The sequence below is a fragment of the Rhinolophus sinicus genome, chromosome 3, assembly GCF_057876585.1.
Source record: "Rhinolophus sinicus isolate RSI-liver-muscle chromosome 3, RSI-T2T, whole genome shotgun sequence".
NCBI classification, from domain to species: Eukaryota; Metazoa; Chordata; class Mammalia; order Chiroptera; family Rhinolophidae; genus Rhinolophus; species Rhinolophus sinicus.
In genome coordinates this window covers 190611775-190637583 of record NC_142503.1, presented here as the reverse complement: position 1 = coordinate 190637583, position 25809 = coordinate 190611775, and the positions used below count along the sequence as shown (strand labels likewise).

The following is a 25809-nucleotide window of genomic DNA, read 5'->3' as shown; positions in this document are numbered from 1 at the left end:
CTAGCCAAGGGTTTGTCAATTTTGTTAATCTTTTCAAAGAACCAGCTCTTTGTCACATTAATTTTTTCTATTGTCTTTTAGTTCTCTATTTTATTTAGTTCTTCTCCGATTTCTGTTATTTCCTTTCTTCTGCTGATCTTGGGTTTCATTTGTTCTTCTTTTTCTAGTTCTTTAAGGTGTAACATGAGGTTATTTATTTGGGAGTTTTCTTGTTTCTTGAGATAGGCCTGTAATGATATAAATTTCCCTCTTAAAACTGCTTTCGCTGCATCCCAAAAATTTTGGTAGGATGTATTTTCATTGTCATTTGTTTCTATGTATCTTTTGATCTCTCCTCTAATTTCTTCTTTGACCTGGTTGTTGTTTAAAAGTATGTGGTTTAATGTCCATGTATTTGTGTTTTTTCCTGCTTTCTCTTTGCAGTTGATATCCAACTTCAAAGCCTTGTGATCAGAGAATATGCTTGGTATGATTTCAATCTTCTTAAATTTGCTGAGGCTGATTTAATGTCCCAATATATGGTCTATCCTTGAGAATGTTCCATGTACACTAGAAAAGAATGTATAGTCTGATGTTTTAGGATGAAGTGCTCTATATATGTCAATTATGTCCATTTCATCTAATGTGTCATTTAGGGCTGCTATTTCGTTATTTGTTTTCTGTTTGGATGATCTAGCCATAGCTGTCAATGATATATTTAAGTCCCCTAGTATAATTGTGTTTTGGTCAATTTCTCCCTTTAGTTCTGTTAGTAGTTGCTTGGTATATTTCGGTGCTCCCTGATTGGGGGCATAAATATTGATGACTATTATGTCTTCTTGTTGTATAGTCCCCTTTACCATTATGAAATGTCCATCTTTGTCTCTTGTTATCTATTTCACCCTGAAGTCTGTTTCATCTGATGTCAGTATGGCTACACCTGATTTTCTCTGGATACCATTTGCTTGGGGTGTCAATTTCCACCCTTTCGCAGCATATGGTTGGGTTTAGTTTTTTGATCCAGTCTGCTACTCTGTGCCTTTTTATTGGTGAGTTCAGTCCGTTTACATTTAGGGTGATTATTGGTATGTGAGGATTTCCTGTCATTCTGTCTTTAGTTTTCTGGTAAGGCTGTGTCTTCATTGTTTCTTTGCCTTTTTGTTGTTGTCTATTATTTCTGTGTGGTGGTATTCTATGAATTTTCCCTCTGTTTCTTCTTTTATTACAGTATATATTTCAGCTCTGGATTTTTTATGAGTGGTTACCCTTAAGTTTATGTAAAAGACAGTTTGACATTTAGAGTATTCCATTTTCTTCAGCACACTTACTTTCTCCATTCCCGTATTCCAGTTCAGACCTTTACTCTCCCCCTTTTTATGTTCTGGTTGCCACAAATTGTCCCTTTTGATGGTGGTCGAATAGCCTCCTTTAGTATTTCTTGTAGTGCAGGTCATGTATTAGAAAATTCCCTCAGCTTCTGTATGTCTGGAAAGGTCTTTATTCCTCCTTCATATCTAAAGGATATCTTTGCTGGATATATTATTCTTGGCTCATAATTTCTCTCTTTTAATAGTTTGAATATTTGGTTCCACTCCCTCCTGGCTTGTAGAGTTTCTGCTAAAAATCTGACAATAATCTAATGGGCTTTCCTTTGTAAGTTACCATCTTCTTTTCCCTGGCTGCGTTGAGGATTCTTTCTTTGTCGTTGATTTTAGACAGCTTCAATACAATGTGCCTTGGAGAAAGCCTGTTGGGATTGAGGTAATTAGGTGTTCTATTTGCTTCTTGGATTCGAGGATCCAGTTCTGTCCGCAAGTTTGGGAAGTTCTCATCAACAATTTGTTTGAATATATTCTCTGTTCCCTTCTCTCTTTCTTCTCCTTCTGGTATGCCCATTATTCTTATATTGCTCTTTCTGATGGAATCAGAAAGTTCTTATAGTGTTCTTTCATTTCTTTTAAGTCTCAAGTCTCTTTCTTCTTCCATCTGTGTAATTTCCAGATTTCTATCTTCGATGTCACTGATTCTTTCCTCCATCTGGTCAACTCTACTACCTAAGCTGGTTATTTCATTCTTAATTTCTTCTATTCAGTTCTTAATCTCCAGAAATTCTATTTGGTTCTTTTTTAAAATTTCAATCTCTTTCATAAAATGCTCATGTTGTTCTTTGATTGTATTTCTGAGTTCATTAAACCGCCTTTCTGTGTTTTCTTGCATCTTGTTGAGTTTTTCAGAACTGCAATCTTGAATTCTCTGTCATGTAAGTCACATATTTCCATGTCTTTATGTTTCTTTTCTGGAGACTTTTCACTTTCTTTCTGAGCTGTCTTGTTGCCTTGGTTACTGATTTATTATTTCTCTTCCTAGACATCTACAGGAGTGGCTTCTGCAACAGGTTGATAGGAAGAGGTCTTTCTTTTGTTTTCCAGTACTTGTTGGTAGAATGTTTTATTTTCTCACGTCTGCAGCCTTTTTTTCTCTCTCACACGGTAGTGCTATGTTTTCTCTGCACTGTTCCAGCTTCTCACACAATGGGGGGATTCCCTGGGAGACGGGCTTCTCCTCTGTTAATAGTTCACCTGGGTCATAGGGCACAGTATCCGTGTGGGTATGCGGAGAGCTTTTGATGTTCCAAAGCTCTTCCAGCTCCTGATTCAGAGCCCGTATGTTTCAGCAGTTCTATTTACTCCTACAGGGATCCGCCCAGATAGGTGGGGCCAGGGGCGGGGTGAGTTGTGAGAGGTGGCCCAGAGCTATGGCGGCGACCACCACCACAGCCGGTCCTGCTTCCACAGCTCCCTGCCCTTTGCTGGAACTAGTTGGGCTGCGAATCTGTATCTGTGGTCCACAGTTCTCAGAACAGCAAATATTCTGTTCTTTTGATCTGACACTGCTACTGTTCTGCTTCTAGCACTGGGCAGGTGGGGGCGGGGCGAGCTCTGGGAGGCTAGGGAGGGGGCGGCTAGTCTCAGTGCCTAAGGCTTCCGTTCTCTGCTCTGTAGTGAGGGCTTAAACCACCATTTTCAGCCTTCTTCCCTCAGTCTTTTCTCTGAGGTCTCTGCCGTGAGTGTTGGGTTCAGCCGTGTTATATGCTGTCCCCTCAGCCCTGTGGAGCCCTGGCGGAGCCCTAGCAGTCTGAGTTCTTCCTTCTCCCGCAGCTGCGGTAGTTCCGGGAGGCAGCACCCTCGGAGCACTGAGCTAGGTCTGCGTCCTGCACCCGTGTGGCCCCATCTCCGCACTTCTCCCTTCCCTCCTCCCCCGCTCTCTGAGTTTGCCCACCTTTAGGTGAATTCAGTAGTGGGCCTCTTCGTCTTGCCTGTCTGCTGTGCAGGGAATCCTTTGTTGAGTTATAGTTGTTCCATTTGTTGTAAATTCCAGGGAAGATTTACAGAGGCTCACCTCACACCACCATTTTGATGACGTCTCGGCTTTGATTCTTTAGCTCTCATCTGGCTGGCTGTGGTTCAGAGGTTGTATTTCTCCAGGAATTCCCTAGCGGTATTACAGCCAGGCATATTAAAGTTATAAAGACACCATTACTGGGCCTTGCAGTTGATGTTGTCATTATTTACACATCAACTTACTTTCTTCTCAAGGCCCTCTTTGCACCTACGTGAGAGTCTGCTTTGACTCCTGGATGGTGCCGTTCACCTTTAGACATCCAACTAGTCATTAGTTGTATAATAACTAAACGTGACAGATAAATGCAGTTGGATAAAGTAGGATTAATTTCTTTTGTGCGATTGCCTCTACCCCATACAGTGACATTTTTCACCTATCTGGGGAAAATTTTAAGAAAGGGCTATTATTATCTGAGAGCCTTGGCAAGATCATGGTTACTATTTATAAGTGAGGATTCTCGCCCATGTTCCATGTGTCTTCCGTAGAATCAGATAATGAGTTGGGAAATTCATCCAAAGTAAGAAAAGGAGCAACTTGCCTAAAGGTCAGCCAGTGAGTTAATAACGTGCCCAGGATTAGAACGCAGCCACCACCACCCCCGCGTCCCCCCCCCCCCGCCACATTCTTAGCCCAGCGGCCCTGGCACTATTCCACTATTCCGCCTCCGCCAGGCCCACCAGTCCAGCTCACGGGATCTTGACCTCACTGCCCGCTGGGCCCTGTTTTCTTCCTGTCCCTTTCTGATCTCCCACCTGCTCTTCAGTCAACTTCCTGTGGGTCTAGGGCCCCAGTTTTCCAACTCCACAAAGCTGAGATCTGAGCACCCCAGAATCTCCTCTGAGGTGTTGGGCCCCAAGAGGAGAATGTCACAAAAGGGAAGGCCACGCCATTTGGACTGTTGTTCATCCTGAGCGCCACACGTCCCTGAACAGGGAAGAGGAAAGAAATGGCTGAAAATGGGTCTAAAGAATTCATTATTACCAAGAAAAGGCATTCCAATGTGCAGGTTTTCAGGCATGTCTCTTAACACTTCCCTTCTTCCTCCCCTGCCCCCACTTCTTCCTGCTAGCCCTGACAGTTTGCAGTGCTCCTGAGTCCGCATCTTGCCTGTCTTGAAAGGATGGGTAGAGGAAGTGGAATTAAAATCAGTTAATGTGCTACTTGTTAGCAGCTCTGGTAAAAATAACACAACTTCACATTTAAGCAGGCTGAATGGCTCAGATGGAATTTGGGGATTATCCATGGACTGAATTGGCTGCTGTTAAGTCACAATTAGCATGGGCCATCTCTCTTTTCAATTAGTCTGGACAATGCAGAACTGGCTAGCCATGAAAAAATGGTTAATGTTACTGCTTTTTTGTAAGGTCCCAATACTTGTAAGCATAAGCCAGGATATCAGAAAATGATTGCTGGATTGCGCGCATGCATACACACACACACACACACACACACACACACACACACACACACACACACACAGAAAAGCTCTTTCTGAATTTAAGGGGAAAGAAGTTTTCCATCCTCCCAAAATCCAGATCACTTCCAGCTGCCTCTTTAAGGAAGTTACTGCCGATTCCAGAGTCTTGCCCCTTGTTTACAAGCCAGGCTTTTCATAAAATTTTAGCCCTGAAAGAGCAATAGGAACCACCTCACAGGTAGATTTCTTACCTCTAGGGAAGCCAAAGTTGTAAAAAGAGTAACAGCCACTGTACTGTTTCTGTCTTACTTTTCACGGTCCTTTGATGTAATACAAAAGTTGCCAAAGTTTCAAACAGAGCAAGTATTTATAAGGATTTGGAAAATACAGTTTTACCATTTTGGGGGAAAGCATCCCATCTCTTAAATGATTGTAATATTATCATTGGGAAGATGTGAATTTAGTCTTTCTTTATTCATCTCTAAAACATCCAGGAGGCTTTCTTAACCCACTTCATTTTTTATTGCACTCCTCTTCCATTCCATGAAAAAGAGTTGAGTTTCGCCCAATTGGTGATAACACTCACAGTTCTACTCAGAGGTTTCTAGAGCTTCAGAACAGGAAAAAAAATGCTACAAATCTTTTGTGCTCAAAGCACAAAAAATAGGATACAGAGAATGGATGTTGGGATTATGTTTGGTGTTTGTTGTTCTCTAATCCTGAGCAACACTGAGGTTTAAAAGCTTTTTCTTTTAATCCAAGATGTTTGAGTTCAGCCAAATTCCATAAAATAGATTAATAAGGCAGCCAGCTCTTGCATGCCACCCCATAATAAAACGTGTTTAAGTAAGATACCTCACTAAATTCCTTACAGTATTCTAGAAATTATTCAAACTTGAAAATTGCTTCCAATCTCTTATTTCATCTAAAGGATAATATATGCCAGTTAGCAAGAAAGAGATAAAAAGAGTGCTGTTTACTGAAACGCCTGCAATTAACACCTCCATGATGGGTTCAGGAGAAAGCTAGTATTATTTAGGTAATGTTAGTTTGTAGCGATTTAAATTTCTGTTTCTATAATAGGCATATACATTATTTGGGCTTTTAACTTGGTTTTTACAGCTTTACTTCACCTTGTTTCCTGCTATTAAAAATGCATAGTTAGAATGTATAAATTCCATAGATACCATAGAAATAAGCAAATTCGTTCAAGTGTCCAGATTATATGTCCAGTATTTTTTATGGGTTCTACATAAAAATCTAGAAGCTGTTAGCATTCAGTTCTGCTCATGGTTAGTGGGTTTGGTGTTATTTTGAAGTTGCCATATATCAAAGTTGATTTTCTTTATACAGCATTTTTTGTCCTCAAGAAAATACAGAAGAAGCCCTGTTGTTATTGCTGATTAGTGAGTCTATGGTAAGTAGAATGTGTTTTATTTTTCTTTCCCTTGTTCCTATAGTCTCTCTTTTGATCTGGCTGCTCCATCAATGTAGTGACTCTGTAGAGGGGATACCTGGGAGGGGGGAAAAATAGAGGTTTAAAAGGAGGGATGTTTCTTAATTCTTGGACTGGGCAGAATGTTGGTTGGCCTGGAGCATGGAGCTTCTCTTCCCATAGCAGTTAGCAGACATCTGAATTCAGCCCTTTATCCACCAAGTATTGATTGAACACTAACGCAAGTATACACTATAGGTAAACTACAGCTAAAATGACCACCAAGGGAACCTTGGAAGGAAAAAGAAGCTCCCAAAGAGTAACCTTTACAGGCCTTCTCCATTTGCCTCAGTAGGAGGGAGAGTTTGGGGATAGATCGCTTGTTGTGTACATGAACCTCCAGTTTTTATAGCAAGTGCCTGATGAAATTGCTTCGTCCTCTTACCCAGGCCCCTGCCCCGAGCTCCCACCTGCTCCCCAAGCATTGCCCAGTCCCAGCCGTGAGAGGTCACTCCTGTTACCTGGTTCTGCTGTTGTGAGGGATAGTTTTTGCCAGACCATTAGCTTCCTTTCAAATGTTTTCTTCACGTTTGGCCAGGATATCAAATTTTAGGTCTCTAATTTCATTGTTCATCTACATATCATTAGGCGTGGCCCTGGTTTAAAACTTCCAGGAGTAATGTGTGTCATAGGAGTTGATACCTTGGCAAGTCAATGTATGCGCTGAGCACCTGAGCAGAGTGGCAAACTCCTGCAGCTCGAAAGGACCTAGAGGTCCTCACATCCATTCACTTATTTTACAGATGAGGAACGTGAAGGCAAAAGGTTTGCATCATGAAGTGGTCTGTTGCTCTTTCTAGTAGATCGTACTGCCTCTTTCCATATCTCCCACCCCATCTGGCAGGCAGGAGGAGAAAGGAGGAGAAACAGGAATCATAATGAATTTAAGAGAAGGTGTTTCCCTTCTTGCCCAAGCATACAGTTTAAATGCAGGCGAGAAAGACTTATACAGAAAAGCAGAAGAATATACGTGTGCCGAGTGAAGGAGGATCCGAAGAGGCTGGGCTTAGTCAGGGAGGGCAGCTTTCTTGCCTGAATGTAAAGCTCTGGGTTTTGTTGTTCTGTGAAATGGCTCAGAGATGTTTACAAGAGCAAGACTGCTTGAGTTACCAGTCTTTTTATTTGGAAGCTCTTTGACGTCATTGGCCTTTTTTCCTCTGAAGGAAAACAGGTCGCCCCATTGGCTCATCTTTCCTTCACTGTCAGCTGTAACTTAGGACGGTGTCATTTACAGTCTCTCCTCTGCCTTGACACAATCAGAGAAGGCGTGTATGTGAACAGGTTGGCACTTGGTGGCATCAGTAACGGTTTTTCACATGAGCAAGTCTCACCATGCTTTGTCCTCAGTTCTTTATGGGGACCAGCTCTTGGTGGCCTCCTAGCCAACATTTCCACATGCTAAGCTGGGCTCTTCCCTACCTCGGAGCTAGTTTCCTTTGGGCAAACCTGGTTTGTTACTTTCTAAACGTTCTGAAAGCTGATTGAAAATATTGAATTCCATTGTCAGATCATGTGTTCCAGTTTGGAATTTGGAAAACATGGTCACATCTCTAAAATGTTTGTATCTTGGGAATGAGGTCTCCATCTCTCCTGCTCCTTCACTGAAGTGATAGGAACTAATAGTACTGAGAAAGTTGGGATCCCTTTGAGACAGTCAGATTTGGCTCTGTGGTATTTAGTTTCCTAAAAATCTCTTTAGGGCTGGTGAAATCCAGTGACATCATCAGTAAATATGAAGGACTAGGTTTCCAGCCAAAATGATTATGTTCTCCCTGTAAATCATTCCATAATTATAGGCGGAAATCTAAATTAAGTTACCTTTGGAAGCCTTTTTCCATGTTCCTCGAGTCCTTGATTTTAAGTTTTAGACAGAAAAAGAATGTGCTCAATTTCAGAACCAAAATGAGAATTGCTGTGTTTTGGGGTTTGTTTGTTTTTTTGGTGTTTGGGGAAATTGTATTCGTCATTGGTTCTGACTAACTTAGAAGCAGAAATTTGTCCACAGTCTCTCTGCCTACAAGAACTCATTTGGAATTCTACTGCTCTCTCACCTCAAATCAAGTCAGTTTTCCCCAGGAGAAAAAAGCGTTATCTGAACTATATTTGCACAACCAACACTGAGACAGTATTCTGGGATATTTATCGTTTGTGGATCTGTTTGAGGTTCTATATTGTACCTTTCAATCAAAAGACACTGGTAGACTTTCTCTAAATGTTTTTTAAAAGGCATTTGGCATAATTTGAAATTTTCTCTTACATAGTATTTTGTTTTGTTCTCTTCCAGGCATTGGTCTCAATATGGAACATTTATAGCAAATAAATAAAATGTGGCCATTTACAGCAAGCCCTATTTCTGTCAGGACTTCTTTTGTTGGCTTAAAAGCCACCCCTAACAAGAAAAACTTAGAATAAAATCTTCAAAAGTAGACTTATTTCCATGAGAGATGACTCACTTTGTAGGAAGTGGCTTGTCTTATATATTCTTATTTGTCTTTGACATTTAAGAGCAAGGAGTTTTAAAGTGAGTAAGTACTGAGGGGAGGCTAAAAGTAAATGCCTTGGACTCACACGGAAAGAAAGCATTTTGTCTCATTAGTGAGAGAAAAGGTGTGTGCCTAGCCTTTCCAAATGTCAGGCAGAAGATAAACATCAGCGTGCCTGGACCAGTGACCCTGATACTCATGTAACCACTTTCAGAGGAAAAACTGAGTGTCCCTTTCCATGCTCTTAGAGACGAATAGATATGGAGATGTCTGTTAATTGGCAGGGAAAAAAAGATAGGCAAAATCTAACTTTATTGATTCTGAACTCCCTATTAGGGAGAAAAGGAAAAACGAGCTAGTGGTTAGAGTCTCTGATGCATGGGGTATGTCTGGAGGAATCTGTAGAGAAATTACATTTCAAAAGTAATGAAAACAAGTTGCTGCAGAGAGCATCTGATTTCTAGTTAGATGAGATTAATAAGCTTGAATGTTCCTGCTGTATTTCTGTGCTAAACAGTGAAAATGTGAAATAGGCAAGGTGTTCTCTTGAGTCCTGTGTGGTAATATGTTTAAAACAAAAATCTGTTTGCGTCTTGCTTTCTCTTATGCATGTGTTTTGTGCTTCCCTCAACAAGATTGAATTAGTCTTGGTAGTCCGTTCCAGGGAAGATGTCTGTTAGGGATTTGAGCATCGTTTTGGTGATGGAGGAAAAGTCTGATGTGTCTCTGGAGGCCTGATGGAACTTGATGACACTACTTGGTGATGGGAAGCGTGGAGCCGGGAGTTTTCTCCTACTCTTTAATGTAGAGCAAAGCAGGGTCTGCAAGTGAGATGCAGCAGGGCCTCTCGGCGGAGGGTTCTACTGCCCCAGAGCACAGCTGCGTCTGCAACTGTGCTCTGTTTGTGCACCTGAGCAGGAGAAATCACCCTGCTTTGCACTGGCTTCTAACCCTTCCTCCAAATACCTGCTGGCAGGTACACGTGCCCTCTAGGATCCCGCTTCTAGGGCTTCCATGTTTGGAGAATACCAGGTACCACGTGCTTGGTGCTCTGGGGACTGTGAACAAACAACCAGAAGTGACAAGCCCCTTACTCATTCCCGCTCTTTTCTCCAGACCCCCGGCGAGCTGTTAGGGGTCGGGGGGCCTGGATGGCTTCTCTCCACAGAGTGATAGCTGTGTGCATGGGCTGGCTCACCATCTGCTTCTCTCTTCCCGGTTGTTTCCAGGCCAACCGGGATGCCGTGCTGAGCAGGATACCTGAGCACAGGAGCGACCGCCTCATCAGTCTGCAGAGCGCGTCTGTGGTCTATGATTTACTGACCATTGCTCTTGGAAGAAGAGGCCAGTATGAGATGCTGTCGGAGGTACAGCCTTGAGTCTGGATGACTTCCAGGGGGCGGGTGGTGCTGGTGGATTAAGCCCTGGGAAAAGCTATGGGATCTGGTCCTGGCCACCCTCTGTCACTGGCAGCCACATGACCTCCGGCCCATCCTTTAACTTTGGTTTCCACCTCCTGTAAAATGGAAGTGGGGCTAAATGATTAGATGGTATAGTTCTTTGGCGGTCACTTCCTGCCAGTGGTCCAAAAACCCTACTGGCAGTGATTTTGTATGTGAGGCAAGGCAGTCATTTCTCAAACAATTTTCTCTTTCTGGGTAATTTCCACAACAAAAAATCTCCCCTCTGTGCAATGAATTTCCTTATAAAAACAGATTTTATTTAAAGCGTCAGTGTGTAACTCCTGGTAACATGGCAACTTCAGGCACAGTATTGTTTTGTGAGCTGGCACAGGCTCCCATGTAAACAGTGCCTTCATCCAGGGTCTTCTGCTTGTTTCGGAAGAGACCCTAGTTGATTGTAGATATTGTGCGAGGTGCTGTCATGTAACAGTCCCTCAGCTTCTGAGAAACATTTAGGGTGGAAGCTTGACTGTTTTCGTTTCAGAAGAAGCTGGTTCACCTTGGGCTGCGGTTATACGTTATTGAGTTGCCGCCCAAAAACCCAAATTCCACGGTGGTAGGTAGGGGTTAAATAAGTAACAAGATCATTTTATCTTTTCTTTAGTGGAGTAAAAAGAAAGAAAACAACTCATTTTGTGAAAATGAACTTTTCCCTGTTATTTATCTTTCTTTTTCTAAATTTATACACATTGCAACAGCCTCTGGGCACACGGACAGGGCATGAAATACAGTAACAGATTGGCTGAAATCAGATAAGCACCCGACTCGCCTTGTAGCCTGCCGGTGCCTCATCACATTAGGCAGGAGCCCGGGGAGGAGCTGAGCCTGTGTGGCTTGGATCTTTTTTTAGTCTTTCGTTTGGTGACTATACAGGGCAGTGGTTACTCAGTCTTCAAAAAAAGCCCCTCACAATCCAGCTAGATAAAGCAGTGTGTCCAAATGTCCTGTCACACACGGTCCACCCCCTGGGACTCTGCCCAGGCTTGGGATGGGCCCAGATCCGTCACTGCCCGGGGTACTGTGATTTCCTAGGACACTCTCCCCCTGGCTAGCTTAGTTCCTGTCTTCCATGTCCACTGCAGAGCCTGTCTGTGGGGACAGTGCCACCCAGCCTGTGGTTGAGTTCTTTGAATATGAACTTTTTCCTCCAGACAAACCACTAAACCTCTCTCTGAGTCCAAGACTGAGTGTGGTTTGCATGTCTGCTTTCATCCCACCGTGTAGCGACATAGCCTTTTCCCAGCTTGAAATTGGCCTACGTCTGAAACAGGTGTGAGGAGCTTGAGGTGGCTGACTTGGTCCCAGGCTGCATGACCCCTGCCCACGGACTTCTCGTCATGCCATGAATGACTCTGGGGGACGGCTGTCACCTTAGCAGCATTCCTCTGCAAGCCGGCAGCTCCCTGGCATGTGCTTCCTCCTGGCACGGAATGCTGGGCCCTTGTTTTCACCCAGATGACTTTCATCTTGATGTCACATTTAGCTTCCATCTTGTGGTGATGACCTGACGCCCAAGTTGCTGGGTAGCCTGCTTGGTTGTTGGAGGCCTTTGCAATTTAGAATTTCACTGCACTAGTCACAGTCAGGACAATGGCGACAGGGCCAGAGGTTGCCTCCAAGGTGCTAGAGTTTACTCGAGGGTAGGACAAAGGGAAATTGATCATTGTGTATCCCAGGGAGCCTTTTGAATGTTGTACCATATCTGTGCGTTATCTATTAAAAATATCGATCAGTTGATAAAATGAAGAACGTTCGTGTCTTGAACGTATATGTCTGCAGTGCCCTGTTCTGTGCCAGGGGCTGTGGTGAAGGCCAGGATATAGCCTTGAGCCAGGCACGGTGCCCACTGGTGAGTGGCTCCCAGCCTAGGGGGAGGCAGCCAAGCAATAGGCGGGTGCCCACTGCTGTGGCCGGGGATGGGGAGGGGTCCCCGCGGGGTCTGCATCCAGTCATGATGATTTGAATACTTGGCTTAAGCCTTTCCTGCTGTTTCTACTTAGTTTTGCAGTTGGAGCTTCTCCCAGCAAACATTTGATGGCCATGTTGTCCCAGATCTTCTAAGTAAAACAGGACGTGTCATAGGTGAAAGGTGAAAGTGCACGGTACCTCGAGGCAGTGGTTCCATCTTCTGGTAGCTCGGTTACTGAGGACAGGGGCCTGATCCACCCTTGGCCTAGCGTGGACCCTCTCCCCCTTAGTCTCAGACCATATCTTACTTAGATGTCTGGCTTCCCTCATTTATTGAGACTCTCTCTCTCTCTCTCTCTCTCTCTCTCTCTCTCTCTCTCTCTCTCTTTTTTCCCCCCTTCATTTCTCATCTGCTCAGCTTCCATTTTTCTTAGGACTTTAGGTTAAAAGGCTAACTGGATTTTTTTTTAATTGAGGTAAATTCATATAACAAATTTAACCATTTTAAACTGTACTGTTAGTGGCGTTTAGTACATTCATACTGTGTACAACCATCACCTCTGTCTAATTCCAAAATATTTTCATCACCCTAAAAGAAAACCCCGCCCCCATTAAGCAATTGTTCCCCATTCCTCCATCCTCCCAGTTCCTGTCAACTACTATTCTGGTTCTGTGGATTTACCTGGTTTGGGTATTTCATATAAATGGAATCATCCAGTATATGACCTTTGTGTCTGGCTTCTTTCACTTAGCATAGCAAGGTCATCCATGTTATGGCACGTGTCAGTAGTTCATTCCTTGTTATGTTTGAATAACATTCCATTGTAAGGATATATCACAATTTGTTTACCCATTTTTCAGTTGATGGGCATTTGCCTATGATGACTAGTGCTACGGTGGGGGAACTGGATTTTAAACTTCCTGTATTACTCCTCTGGGTCCTATGAGCGTTAGTGGTTATCATTGTTACCATTTATCATGGTGGGATGTCACATTTCCCTGTCTTCATCTCCTGTGTCATCACCAGAGTGATCTTTCTAAAACACAGAAAGAGGCATGCCACCCTTCTGTTCAGAAACATAGCTCGTCCCCTTTCCCCTTCTTTTCCCCTCTTTTTATTTTGTTTTACTTTTTCTCTCATCATGAAATTGACTTCATTGTTCGTCTTTCTGCCATATGTAACAGCCCAGCAGACTCCTTGAAAAATCAAACAATACATACAAATGTGGAAAATAAAATAAAAGTCACTTGGAATCCCACTGTCCTGAGATAGTTGACTACCCATCAACATTTCAGAGACCATCTTTTTATGTATCTCTTTATGAATAAATGCATGTAAACTTCTGTAAGTTTCAAGGAATGGGATATGGTGGCTGTTCCCAATCACTGTTCTGCCCTCCATTGGCAACCCCCCTGTCTCCTCAACCCCAAACCCAGATCAGCAACTTCCTGTGTCCTGGGCATGCCCCCCAGAGTAGAGAGCTTGGGTATGAGTTCCAGTTTTGTGATCCTGGAAATTATTAACCTCTTCTGCCCTGGTTTTCCTTCTGTAAAATAGGGATAATAATCGTACTCAGATCATTGAGAGGGTTATTCACTAATGCTGGAAAGTACTCAGAACAGAGCCCAGCATAGGGCTCATTAAATGGCAGCTGTGGGCTTTTGCACTGTTGTTCCTACCTCCATATGCACAGGAGTTGCAGGACAGGGGAAGCAACAAAGTATAATAAATTAAATAAATAAATAAACAAACAAACAAACAAATAAATAAATAAATGGTCTTTGGCTTCTAGAAACTTCCTGTCCAGTTAGGGAGATAAAATAAACACCCTGAAAAGATAACTCCAGTTGACCCTTGAACAACCGGGTTTGAGCTGCATGGGTCCACTTACACACAGATTTTTTTTTTCAATAAACACCTGTAGTCTTTTCCATCCAGGGTCGGGAGTCTGCGATGCAGAAGGCTGACTGTATGCATTGATCTACACCATTTTATTTATATAGGGGACTTGAGCATCTGTGGAGTTTGGTATCCACAGGGGGTCCTGGAACCGATCCTCCGCTGATACCAAGGGACAACTAAGTTTTGGGGGAGACAAAAGTTATATGCATAGTTCTGACTGCGCAGGAGTCAGCGCCCCTCATCCCCATGTTGTTCAAGGGTCAACCGTAATTAGAGAAGACTGGGTAGTGCAAGTCTAAGAGCAGAGGGAGACCCTTCATTATCAACATCATGAAGGTGTGAGTGCGTTAAGCGGAGGGTCTGGGAAATGGGAGCTTGTTCTCAGGGGAGAGGACACTGGACAGAAGCCTGTTTGTCAACCCCTGCCCATGTCTTGGTACAGACTGCTTGTGGCCCTTGCTGCTGGCGATCTGGCCACCTCACCCCCTGGTGGGTCTATGAGCAGGTCCCTGCCTCAGCGATGCGGCACAGATCTCCCTGCAGACCGGCTGGAACCGTTTATGAACAGAAGGTTACAACCACCAGGCTGTTGTGAGACAAAACAACCTTCTCACCTCCTTCTCACCCTGTCCTCAGACTTGCCTTCCTTCTCTTGTCCCCTGCCTGCATCAACACGTCCACATCAGGACGCGGTGTGTTTTTCTTCTGGCTCATCTCCTTGGCTGATCTGAGCCCTAGGCCTTCCTGCACCAACAGGGGAAAGGATCGTGTGGCCCCAGCTGCGGTTCCTACCATGTCTGTGTGTCTTTCTCCTCCTGGCATTGACACCTTTGGGTGGGTCGTGCAGCAGTGAGCAGACCCAGGCTTGTAAGAACTATGTTTACAGGGAAGCAGAGCCACTTTCACACGAAAACTGCCCTCTCTGTCTTTTTCTTCAGTTGTGTTTATTCAAGATGGAAGTCTCCTCTCCCATCTCAAGATTGGCTGCCTTGTATGTGTCCACATAATGCCTTTCTTTTTTTTTCAGGGCACTGTTCAGCCAGTTACTGGGCAAAGGCGATATAAACCAAAGGTTTATCACATCCTCATTCTGACAGGTTTAAATATGAGCACAATGTTTACCATATCTCCAGTGCTATGAGTTTTCTTGTTTTTTAAAGACTAATTGTGAGCTCTGCTGAGAAGTTTGTGTGGGAAGGAACACTTCTTTTTTTCCCCCTTCAATTTAAACAGCAGCACTTGTTGGCATGACGACCCGCGCTATTAAAAGTAAAGCAACAAGCACTGCTTTCTCTGTTTTTAGAATGAACCCAAGCTGCTGAGGAGGTTTGTTTCTTGCATTTGGCTATTAATGGCTCCATTTTGACAGAATGTTACGGGGTCCTTTTTGAAGGGAGTATGTGTCCCCTCTATGTAGACATGGCAGCTTTAAAGACAGAAATGGTATTTTTATCTTTCCTGTTGAACTCCTCCTGTTCATTTGTTTATGGGAAATCTCAACAACATTATAGTTCTGTGAGTAGTACTGTCTGGCTAGTGGTTGTACCAAACGGACATTTTCACAGCCCTCACCAAACACTTATTAATCAGGGAGCACTGTGGAAAACACTTGAACATCTAACCAACTCTGTTTAACAGGCCTACCGTGTGTTAGTTTACATTAGGGTTTGGTACTTCATGCAGCCCCACTTGTACTGTAGAAATTCAGCCTTGACCTAGGGGCCGGGGTCCCTGGAAGGCATCTGTGTGGCCTGACACAAAAGGAGCTGCAGACTTCCGAGAAATCAAGGCAGAGTATTTGGTTCAATGTAGGTGCTCAATAAAAACCTGCTGAATAAACCAATGCTTCAAAGCCAATGTACACTTTCATCCTGTATCAGACTTCATTCCTTTTTTGGCTGAATAATATTCCATTGTATGTATATGCCACAGTTTGTTCGTTCATCTACTGATGGACCTGTGGATTGTTTCTGTCTTTTGCTATTGTGAATAATGTTGCAATGAACATTGGCATACATGTATCTAACTTCCTGTTTTCAGTTCTTTTGAGTATTTATCCAAGAGTGGAATTGCTGGATCATACGATAATTCTATGTTTAACATTTTGAAGAACCATCAAACTCTTTTCTCACAGTGGCTGCACCATTTTACATTCCCAGCAATAAGGCCCAAGGGTGGCAATTTCTCCATAGCCTCACCAACACTGGTTATTTTTTGTTTTTGTTTTTGTTATAATAGCCATCCTAGTTAAGTGTGAAGTGGTATCTCATAGTAGGTTAGATTTGCATTTCCCTAATGACTAATGATGTTGAACATCTTTTCGTGTGTTCATTGGCCATTTGTGTATCTTATTTGGAGACACGTGTATTCAAGACCTTTGCCCATTTTTAAATTGGATTGTTTTGTTGTTGAGTTATAGGAGTTCTTTATTTATTGTGAATAATAAACGCTTAACAGATACATGATTTTCAAATATTTTCTCCCATTCTGTAGTTTGTTTTTTTCATTTTCTTGATAATGTCCTTTGATGAACAAGATTTTAATTCTCATGAAGTGTAGTATATCAGTGTTTTCTTCTGTTGCTTATGCTTTTGGTGTCATATCTAAGAATCTATTGCCAAATCCCAGGCTATATATTTAGGTTGTTGATCCATTTTGAGTAACTTTTTGTATATCGTGTCAGGCAGGAGTCCAACTTCATTCTTTTTATGTGGAAATCCAGTTGTCCTGACACAAGTTGTTGAGAGACTATTCTTTCTTTCCCCATTGAATGGACTTGGCACGCTTGTCAAAAATCAATTGGCCATAGATGTGTGGGTTTATTTCTGTGATCTCAGTTCTATTCCATTGGTCTATATGTTTATCCTCATGCCAATACCACACTGTTTTGATTACTGTAGCTTTGTTGTAAGCTTTGAAATCGAGACGTGTGAGTCCTCCAACTTTGCTCTTTTTCAAGATCGTTTTGCCTATTCTGGACCCCTTGCAATTCCACATGAAATTGAGGATTGGCTTTTACAGTTCTGCAGAAAAGACTGTTGGAGTTTTGATGGAGGCTGCATTGAATCTGTAGATCACTTTGGATAGTATTGCCATCTTAGCAGTATCTCACGTTTTGATATCACAGCTGAATTTGAATTGCAGTTCTGCTACTCTACATCTGGCCAAGTATGAACTTTAGCAGATTCCTTTATCTCTCTAAACCTGTCCCCTTATGTGGAAACTACAGGTAATAATAGGAACCTCCAGAGATTATCGTGATGAGTAAAGAGATGGTATATGCAGTGTGCTTGGGACTGTTCTTATTGGTGGTTGTTGATAATCTGCTTGCAAATGTAAAATCCCCTCTGTAATAACCCTGGCAGATGACCCTTGACCCTTAGTAGGGTCTTTTATTGCATAGTGAAAAAACTCAGCCCTGGAGTCAGACATATCTGAGATCAAATCCTGACTCTCCTTTCCTAACTGTTTAACTTTGGGAAAGATATTTAACCACTCTGGACTTTCACCTCAGAGACTGTTGTGAAGCTCAGTGAGAGGTGTAAAATAGCCAGCACAGCTCTTGGTATGTATGTAATACATACCATTCCGTTCTCTTTGCTTACTCCAAAGGATTGATCCGAAGTCTGTCTCCTTGTAACTTTCACCTATTCTATCTCTTTGGAACAATAGGGCAAGTCAGTCATGCCTCAGTGACATAAAGTGACCTATTCCTTTCGTGTGGGGGTTCACAAACTTTTCTCCAAAGGGCCAGATACTAAATATTTTAGGCTTTGAGAACCAAGAGGCAAAACCAAAGGTATCGTGTTGGTATAACAAGAGAGGAAACACATTTCCACAAAATTTTTATCGATTAATTAAAATATGATAGTGAGTACAACTTTTTGTAATATGGGTACATTAATGAGAAGAATGGGATTGTTTGGGGGAGTAACATTTCATTTAATTTGGACTCAAAGTTACTATTTCCTCTCATCAAATTGCTAGCAAGTGTTCAACTACAAATGACTGTTAGCTTTGGGGCTCTATGAAAACAGGCAGCAGGTCGGAGCTTATCCCTCAGGCCTCAGTTTGCCTGATAAGCCATCATCGCCAGAATCTTTGCATTTCGCGGCACTCCCCACGAGTTTTCTTGTTTGTCTGTGCCCCTCCCCCCCTAAAGGGTAGTTGAAAGAATGGATCCTAACACTCAATCCTTATTTACTCCTTCGTTGAAGCATTCATTGAGCACCTATTTTGTACGTGATTCCTTCCCTCCCTCAGTCCTTTCATGGATGAAGCAGCGGCTGTGGTTGAAGGGTTAAAACCTGGTGCTCCAAGCCAGCGGAGGTAGGCTGAAAACAGAGACCAAACGGTGAGAGGCAGTTGAAGAGGAAGGAGGTAGAGGGATGAAATGTCCATTTCTTGAATTGAGAGATTCATTTTGCAGGAATAACAAAGAACAGCTAGCTACCTCAGCAAAACAGCCGATGGAGTATGTAGTATTAGGTCAGGACCCTGGAGACCCTCTACTTGCTCTGCAGACTTGACCAAAGTTGCTTCCTAGAATTGAGCAGAAAGCATGCCGGGGGATGGCATCCAGCGTTCCATTCTGTAATAAAGCCTGTAACCTTTGAAAAACAACCCACTCTCTACTTCCACCCTGGCCAGAGGCAAGGATGTCCCTTAATTTAAGCATTTGCCAAAGCAATAAAGCTTTGAGATTCCTTTGCTTGGAGCAGTATTGCTGCTTTAAAGCAAAAAGAACTGGGAAGGGGCACAGATGTGGGTTTTGCTCTTATTTTATTTTCAATTTCAAGGGAGAAAACCTGAGCAAAACTTGATGGACCTTGTGTTTTCTCAAAACCTGGGTTGAGGGTGCTTTTATTTGTAGCTGAGAGCCCCCTAAGCATGCCTTTTTAGAAGCTTTTCCTAGACCCAGACTCTTGTAGAAAAGATCTCTCAAATTCCACTTTAATTTGTACTTTTATTTTTAGTTAATTTAGAAAGAAGGCCGTGAGCTGAGTGAGTATCATGAGACCTGGGTTCTAATTTCAGGTCTGCCACAGTGTGACCCTGGAAAGGTCCTGTCTCTTCTCTGGGTCTTAGTTTTCTCATCTGAAAAGTAAGAGTGGGACTAAACAATTTTGAAGGTCTCAACACCTGATTACGTCGTCCTGTGGGTCTAAGATAATGGTCCACATTTCATTGCTGAAAGTAAAGACACAAAATGTGATCCACATATCACGTTAAATTTTAAAAAAAGAAGAAGAACATTGTTACACAACTGCCAGGAATTACGTTTATTCACTGACTCATTAAGTACATATGACGTAGAAAAGAAAACATTCCTAATTGATGGAAGGACCTGTGTGATGAGAACTCTTAGGATACGGCCAACCTGTCCACAAAGGTGACTAATGAAGGCAATTCACTATGGTATTTGTTCTGTCTTAACAGTGATGAATTTTCGACTTCAGCTCCAGGCTAAATTTGAGGCTAAATCTGATTATTTTATTCCTGCCCCCTCCTCCGTGGGTTTTTAGATGCCAACTCTCCCTCTCGAGTTCCAAGAATAGACTCTGGCTTCTCCTTGCCGTGGTATTACACAGCTGTCACTGCCATGCGCCCAGGTCATGTAATCGGGCTTTGCGTCCCAGGAAGGTACTTGCTAAACCCCGTTCCTCTGCCAGGGGCTTCTCATTCCTGGAGCCCCTTCAGAAACGGCTGATGTATGAAAAGCCAAAATAAGAGACTGGAAAGGATACGCTTTTGCTACCGAAGGAAACATTTTTTGCAAGTGACATTTTGACTACCACTCAAATGCTTAGGATGCCATTTAGACTCTAATTATTGTTCCACCAGATATTCATGGTATTGAATGAATGTTATCCGGGATTGGGAGACGTGGCAGCGGTATGATGATTACAGCAAATGGGCCTGTTTCCTGGCAGAAATAATACTACTGCCAAACAAATCTTCTCTGGTAACGGAGGTGATTTGGAGATGTCACCTGCTGTTTTGTGTGGGTGACTCAGGGATCTACAGACCTGGATTGGACCCCAAATCCCTCTTCCCAGGCCCTCACTGCCATCTCTCCACTGGACACCAGAAGTGAAAAGGGGCCGCAATCTGGCTCTTCTCTCTCCCTTTCCACACAGAGGCTCGTCTCCACTCTTTCTTTGGCACCCACTGACACCCCCACCCCCACCCCAGGGCTCCTCTTTCTCCCCTTCATTCCCCCTTCAGGTTACCCCAAACCCCACAGGATCTGCTACTTCTTTGTTTCATAAAAACAACATCAACGGTGATGTTTATACACCATTCTGTGTCAGACACTCCTGTAAGCGTTTCACATGCACCCCTTCATGGGGTCCACAAGCACCCCACGGCTGGCGAGTGAGGAGTTTGGCCCCGGAGCCAGTGCCGGCGCATGCGACTGCTGTCCTCAGCCCCGTGCCCAGCCCTGCCTTCCCTTTGCCAGCCAGCAGCTGGGCAGGGCCTGGGAGATGGAAGCAGCCTCTCAAATGCCCCCACCATGCACAGAACGCCTGTGCTTCTTTAAAGGCCATTTCATCAGTACTTCTTTTAGACTGGAACCATTATTATTAGTATGTGAATGCTCTTATTTTTATTTATTTGTTTTTTTATTTTATAGCATATATTCTGTTCCCAATCTCCCCCTCTTCAGTAAAACTGGAATTGTTTTTACTGTCATATACAGATATGAGTAGGGTGCTTATAAGAGGCAGTGAAACAACTGGGGAGAGCAGACACCCCACCGAAGAGGCAGAGATTATGGATCGCAAATACCCTCAGTGACAGCCCAAGTTCCTTTATTTCCTTAGGGGCATTCCTTAGGAGAGGGCCTCCTTTTGGGATTGAGGTATATTGACCTGAGCTGCTTAGGGAGTTATGTAACCTGGGTGTTTACAGGAACATAGGGGAGGGCATGTGATATATCAATGTGCTTGGCATCGAGGTGTCAGGGGCATCTGGAGCTGTCTGGGTACTTTTTCAAAGCCAGCACCATCACTGTGTATAAGATACGAAGAAGCCACAGGAAGACAGAGCAATTGGCCATGATGCCAAAGCTTGGACACCTCGGAATTAGGGTGAAGGGCTAATTTGTAATTGTTGACTTGTATTTCCTAACTCTTTGTATGACATCCCGATGGCTTATTATGGGATGTGGGTTGTTATAGTTATCACCAAGAGGCCCGAGCTGGGAGGGGTTTGTGAAAGGTTCGGCAGTGTAGAGGAAATGCGTGACTCGGGTAGACTGAGCACCTTTCAGGTGGGCTGGGATCATGGCTTCACCGGTCGAGTGGGTATCCTGGGATCTGTGAAGTTCCTTGAAAATTCTGCAAGATGGAAAGGCCTCAGTCCTTAGTGACCTCGGGGATCCCAAAGAGGCCATGGGAGCAAGGGTCCCATTAGCAATAAAAAATCTTGGTGAATTACAGAAATAGTGCAGGAAACTTGTGGCATTCTTAAGGGCCTTTTATTTAGCTATATTTTGCTTTACGCAGCATGAACGGGCCTGATAAATTAAGTGTGAGTGGCGTGTCTGTAATCAAAGTCTCAGAGGCAGTCCAGAGTTATGGTTAAGAGCCCCGACTCTGGCACCAGACCGCCTGGATTCAGATTCTGGCTCTGCTAGCATCCGGTGGACCTTACATAGTCACGTGGCAGTCTGCACTTCAGCTCCGTCCTCTGTAAGTGGAGGACCATAATAGTACCTACTGGTACCTTGTAGGATTCGGGTGACAAATGAGGCAGTTCTTGTACAGCAGTTAGAACAGTTCCTGGCTACGCTGCCAGTGTTATCCAAAAGCGTGTTGTCGTAGTCTATCCGGGCTGCTGTAATAAAATGCCATAGACCAGGTGGTTTATAGACAGCAAATGTCTATTTGTCACAGTTGTGGAGGCTGCAAGTCCAAGGCCATGGTGCCTGCATGTCTGGTGGAGGTCCACTTCTGGGTTACAGGCTGCCAGCTTCTCTCTGTGTGCTCACAGGGGAAAGAACAACAGATCTCTCCTCTTTTCTAAGGGCACTAATCCTATGCATGAGGGCTCCACCCTCGTGCCCTAGTCACCTCCCCACGGCCCCTCCTCCTAACACCATCACATGGGGGTTTAGTTTCAACATATAATTTGAGGGGGACACAAACATTGAGTCCATACCTCTTGTTAAGGAAATAAACAACAAACATAGATTCTAGTCTGGTTCTGTCAAGTTGTGCACTATTTTCAAAGGTCTCAGGTTGAATCCTTTTCTAAAATGAGGAAACATTTTTTGTAAAGTTCATCATTATTTCTGATATAATGCATTATAAATTTAAATTTTCATATTTTTAATTTGGGTAAAGTGATAGGTATTATGCAGTTTTCTTTCTAAATATAAGAATGTTAAGTTTTAAAAAAGACTTTATAGCTCGCCTTTATTTAGCACTTATTAGCCTGTATCTGAGGTTCTATTCTTGTTGCTTGTATGTACTCACTAATGCAGTCTTCCTGATAACGCTACATTAATTACTATAATATTTCCCATTTCATAGTGAGGAGTCTAGGTATAGATGGTTAATTGTCTTGTCCAAATTCACACACTTAATCTATAGTGGTGCCTAGATTATCTCTAGCTACTACTCAGGTTGTGAATTCCCTATTCTGGAAGGTTCTTAGGTAGAAACTGCTTGTTCGGAGCTCGGAAGTAGGGGTTGTTCTAAGAGGAGCCTGAAGCATTTGATCGGCTGTACCTTCAGGGCCTTGGGTATAAGCAACAGCCTGTCTGGTTAACTCAAGCAGAAAAGGCATTGATTGGTGCACACTGCTCACAGGATCCACAGAAGGCAAAGAATGGGTATGAACAGAAATTAAGGGGAAAAGGCCCCTGCCCCAGTTTACCCTGGAAGGCCTCCACCAAGCCTACTGCACCTGTGGCCCCCAGGTCTGGCCCCTGCGAAAAACAACCAATGGTCTCTCCCCCTGCCTCTCTAACTCCAGTCGCATGGCGCTGACAGGGACATCTGATTGGCTGTGCCTGGGTCATGTGACACATTCCTGTTGCTTCCCTTCTTTACTCACCTTCAGGCTTTATTACTGGGAAGCAGAGAGGCCACTTCCCTTCTATCTAGGGTGCCTCCCACCCCCGAAACAAAAGATCAGAAGAGTTTTAAGGTGCTAGGCATCCAAAATGACAAACGTTCTCTCCTTTGGGGACTTGAGCTAGACGCTTCCCAAGTTCCCTCGTAGCCCCGAGATTCTGAGTCTACTCTGTGAGGGCTGGTATTTTCCTGCAGCACCTGGAATGGAGCTCTCTACCAATTAGGTTTCCAGGGTGTCTTTTTCACTGAGCATAACGAGTATATTAGCCTTTGGCACAAAAGAAAATAAGGATGCAGGCTTATTTATAGCATCGAGCTTTTGCTTCAGAACAGACTGTTTCAGCTGCTGAGCTCCTTTTGTTTATCAGGAAAACAGTTAATATTTATCATTCCTCTTAGCAAAAGGAGGGAGAAAAGCATTTAAACATCTAACTGTTTCTGTGTATATATTTAAGTACTTAGTGGTTATATTGCAATGAATTAGTTGAGTAGAGCTGTTAGAACAAACCTCAGTTTTGATTGTCCTCTACCTCTTCCCTCCAGAGAGCGGCTCCTTTGCCTGACCCCGGCCGCTGGGATTGACATTCTTGTTTCCTTCTTCATCAGCCCTTGTCCCCTTCCCTAAATTAGTTCCTAAGTACTGGTAGCTTTTCACTGCTTGGTGTTCCCTCCATAATACCTGTCCTCCCCCACTTACTCCCAGCCCATGCCACTCCACACCTGGATTAAGTCTTCCCCCAGCACCCCATCTTGCCTACTTGATTTTTTTCCAGCAAGCTGCTTTAGTATTTTTCCCCACGGTGCTTCTTAAAGGCACAGTAACAGGTTCCTGTTGTTTATCAATACAGCAGTGCAGTTAAGGGGACTCTGAGGTCAGATTCAGATCCCAGCCCTGCCCTTTAGTGTCTGTGATAGTGAGAGGTGTATCCAGATATAATTAACAAAGCAAACTTAGAGTGACTTAATCAAAGATGAGTTTATTTTTTCCCCCGTGGCAAGAAGGCTGGTTAGAGGCTGCGGAATCTCATCGCATCAAGGGCCTTGTGCTTTCTTTCTGCTCAGTCATTGTAGAGAGTGGCTTTTGTCCTCAAGCTTCTCAATTCCTGGCTGCACCCCCTCCAGCCCGGGGCCTGTGTCTCTGACAGAAGAAAGGGCCAGGGCTGAGGACAAATTGTACCCCAGCTGAGGGTGCCCTCCTCTTAGAGGGCCATCCTGGAGGCCTCACCCAGTGACTTCTGCTGACGTCACATTGTCACAGTGGAGTCGCGTGTTCACCCCTGAGATTGCAGCTAAGCATGTGCCAGTGAGCTCAACATGAGGGACCAAGTGTTCATCTTACTTAGGACCTGCAGATATCAATCGTATTTCATCGCTAAGCATATAGTAGGTGCTTATTAACTGCTTGTTGCTTCACTTTTTAGTATACCTGGGTGCCAAAAAAATATGTGCACGTGACTTGTATTCATCTTTTATTATTGGTATATATCGAGTATTACAATTTTAGTAGTTTTTTCCTTTCTTAAAATGTGTATACATTGTTTTGGCACCCTCTGTATTTTCATTAGGATGGGTTTTCACAGAAAACCAGCTAGCATAATATTTACTCTGACCGTCTCTGTAAGTACCATTTAAAATTCTGGAAGTCTTTTCTCTCCTTTCCCACCACCTTACTTTACATTTATTATGTCCTCCAGTGTGTCACCCTCTCTGTGGCTCCTTTCTCTCTGAGGCCCCAGCCACCATTCCTCCCTCCGTGTCCATCCATGAATTGAGAATCGTGCCATTCTCCTCTGCTCCTGGGCTGGCCACAGAGCATTACTAGAGAACAAATGGCAGCACCATGCTCTAGGTGCCACTGCTTGTCCAACAGTCAGTGAGGTGACTCTGATGTGAGCATTCTGTCCCTTCAGGGCAAAGTTTGTGTTGTTGTTTAAAGCTCTTCTGTTCTTTTCAAAAACTCCAAACCCTATTATTTTTCTTTCCTCCCAGCAACCACCTCATTCCATCTTTACAGAGAAAACAGTGTTTGGGCAGGGCAGCTCCTGAAGGGTCTCTCCTCTTTATCTTAAGGAACCTGCCTCCATAATAAAGGCCTTCCATTTGTTCTCGGGACCTGGCTCTCCCTAGTCTTCTGGGACCTCATTTATCTCCTCAGTTTGTCAGAATTTCCTTTTTTTCTTAAGGCCAAATAATATCCCATTGTGTTTATATATCACATTTTGTTTATCCATTCATCCATTGATGAACTTGGGTTGCTCCCACATGTTAGCTATGATGAATAATGCTGGTGTGAATGTCCATGTACAGATAGGTATCTGTTTGAGTCCCTGCTTTCAGTTCTTTGGGGTCTGTCTTTATGCCAGGACCATGCAGTTTTGGTTACTGTAGCATTGTGGTAAGCTTTGAAATCAGGAAGTGTGAGTCTTCCAGCTCTGTTTTGTTTGTTTGTTTGTTTGTTTGTTTGTTTGTTTTATGATTATTTTGGCTATCTGGAGTCCCTTGAAATTTTTAGGATGGATTTTAGGATGGGTTTTTCTATTTCTACAAAAAATACCATTGGGATTTTCATAGGGATTACACTGACACTGTAGATCACTATGAGTAGTATTGACATCTTCACAATATTAGGTTTTCCAATCCATGAACATGGGATGTATTTCCAATTGTTTATGT

At 43.4% G+C, this 25809-nt stretch overlaps 1 protein-coding gene across 11 annotated transcripts in view; it reads left to right on the top strand.

The window, feature by feature from the left end:
- The window catches only part of TTC7B (tetratricopeptide repeat domain 7B), a 239125-nt gene that overhangs the window by 105319 nt on the left and 107997 nt on the right, over positions 1-25809 (top strand). For all 11 annotated transcript variants that reach the window (XM_074327043.2, XM_074327049.2, XM_074327048.2 and 8 more), the window contains 2 exons: positions 6152-6215; positions 10006-10143. In XM_074327043.2, the coding sequence (XP_074183144.2) occupies positions 6152-6215; positions 10006-10143 (202 nt within the window). The remainder of the gene's footprint in view (positions 1-6151; positions 6216-10005; positions 10144-25809) is intronic.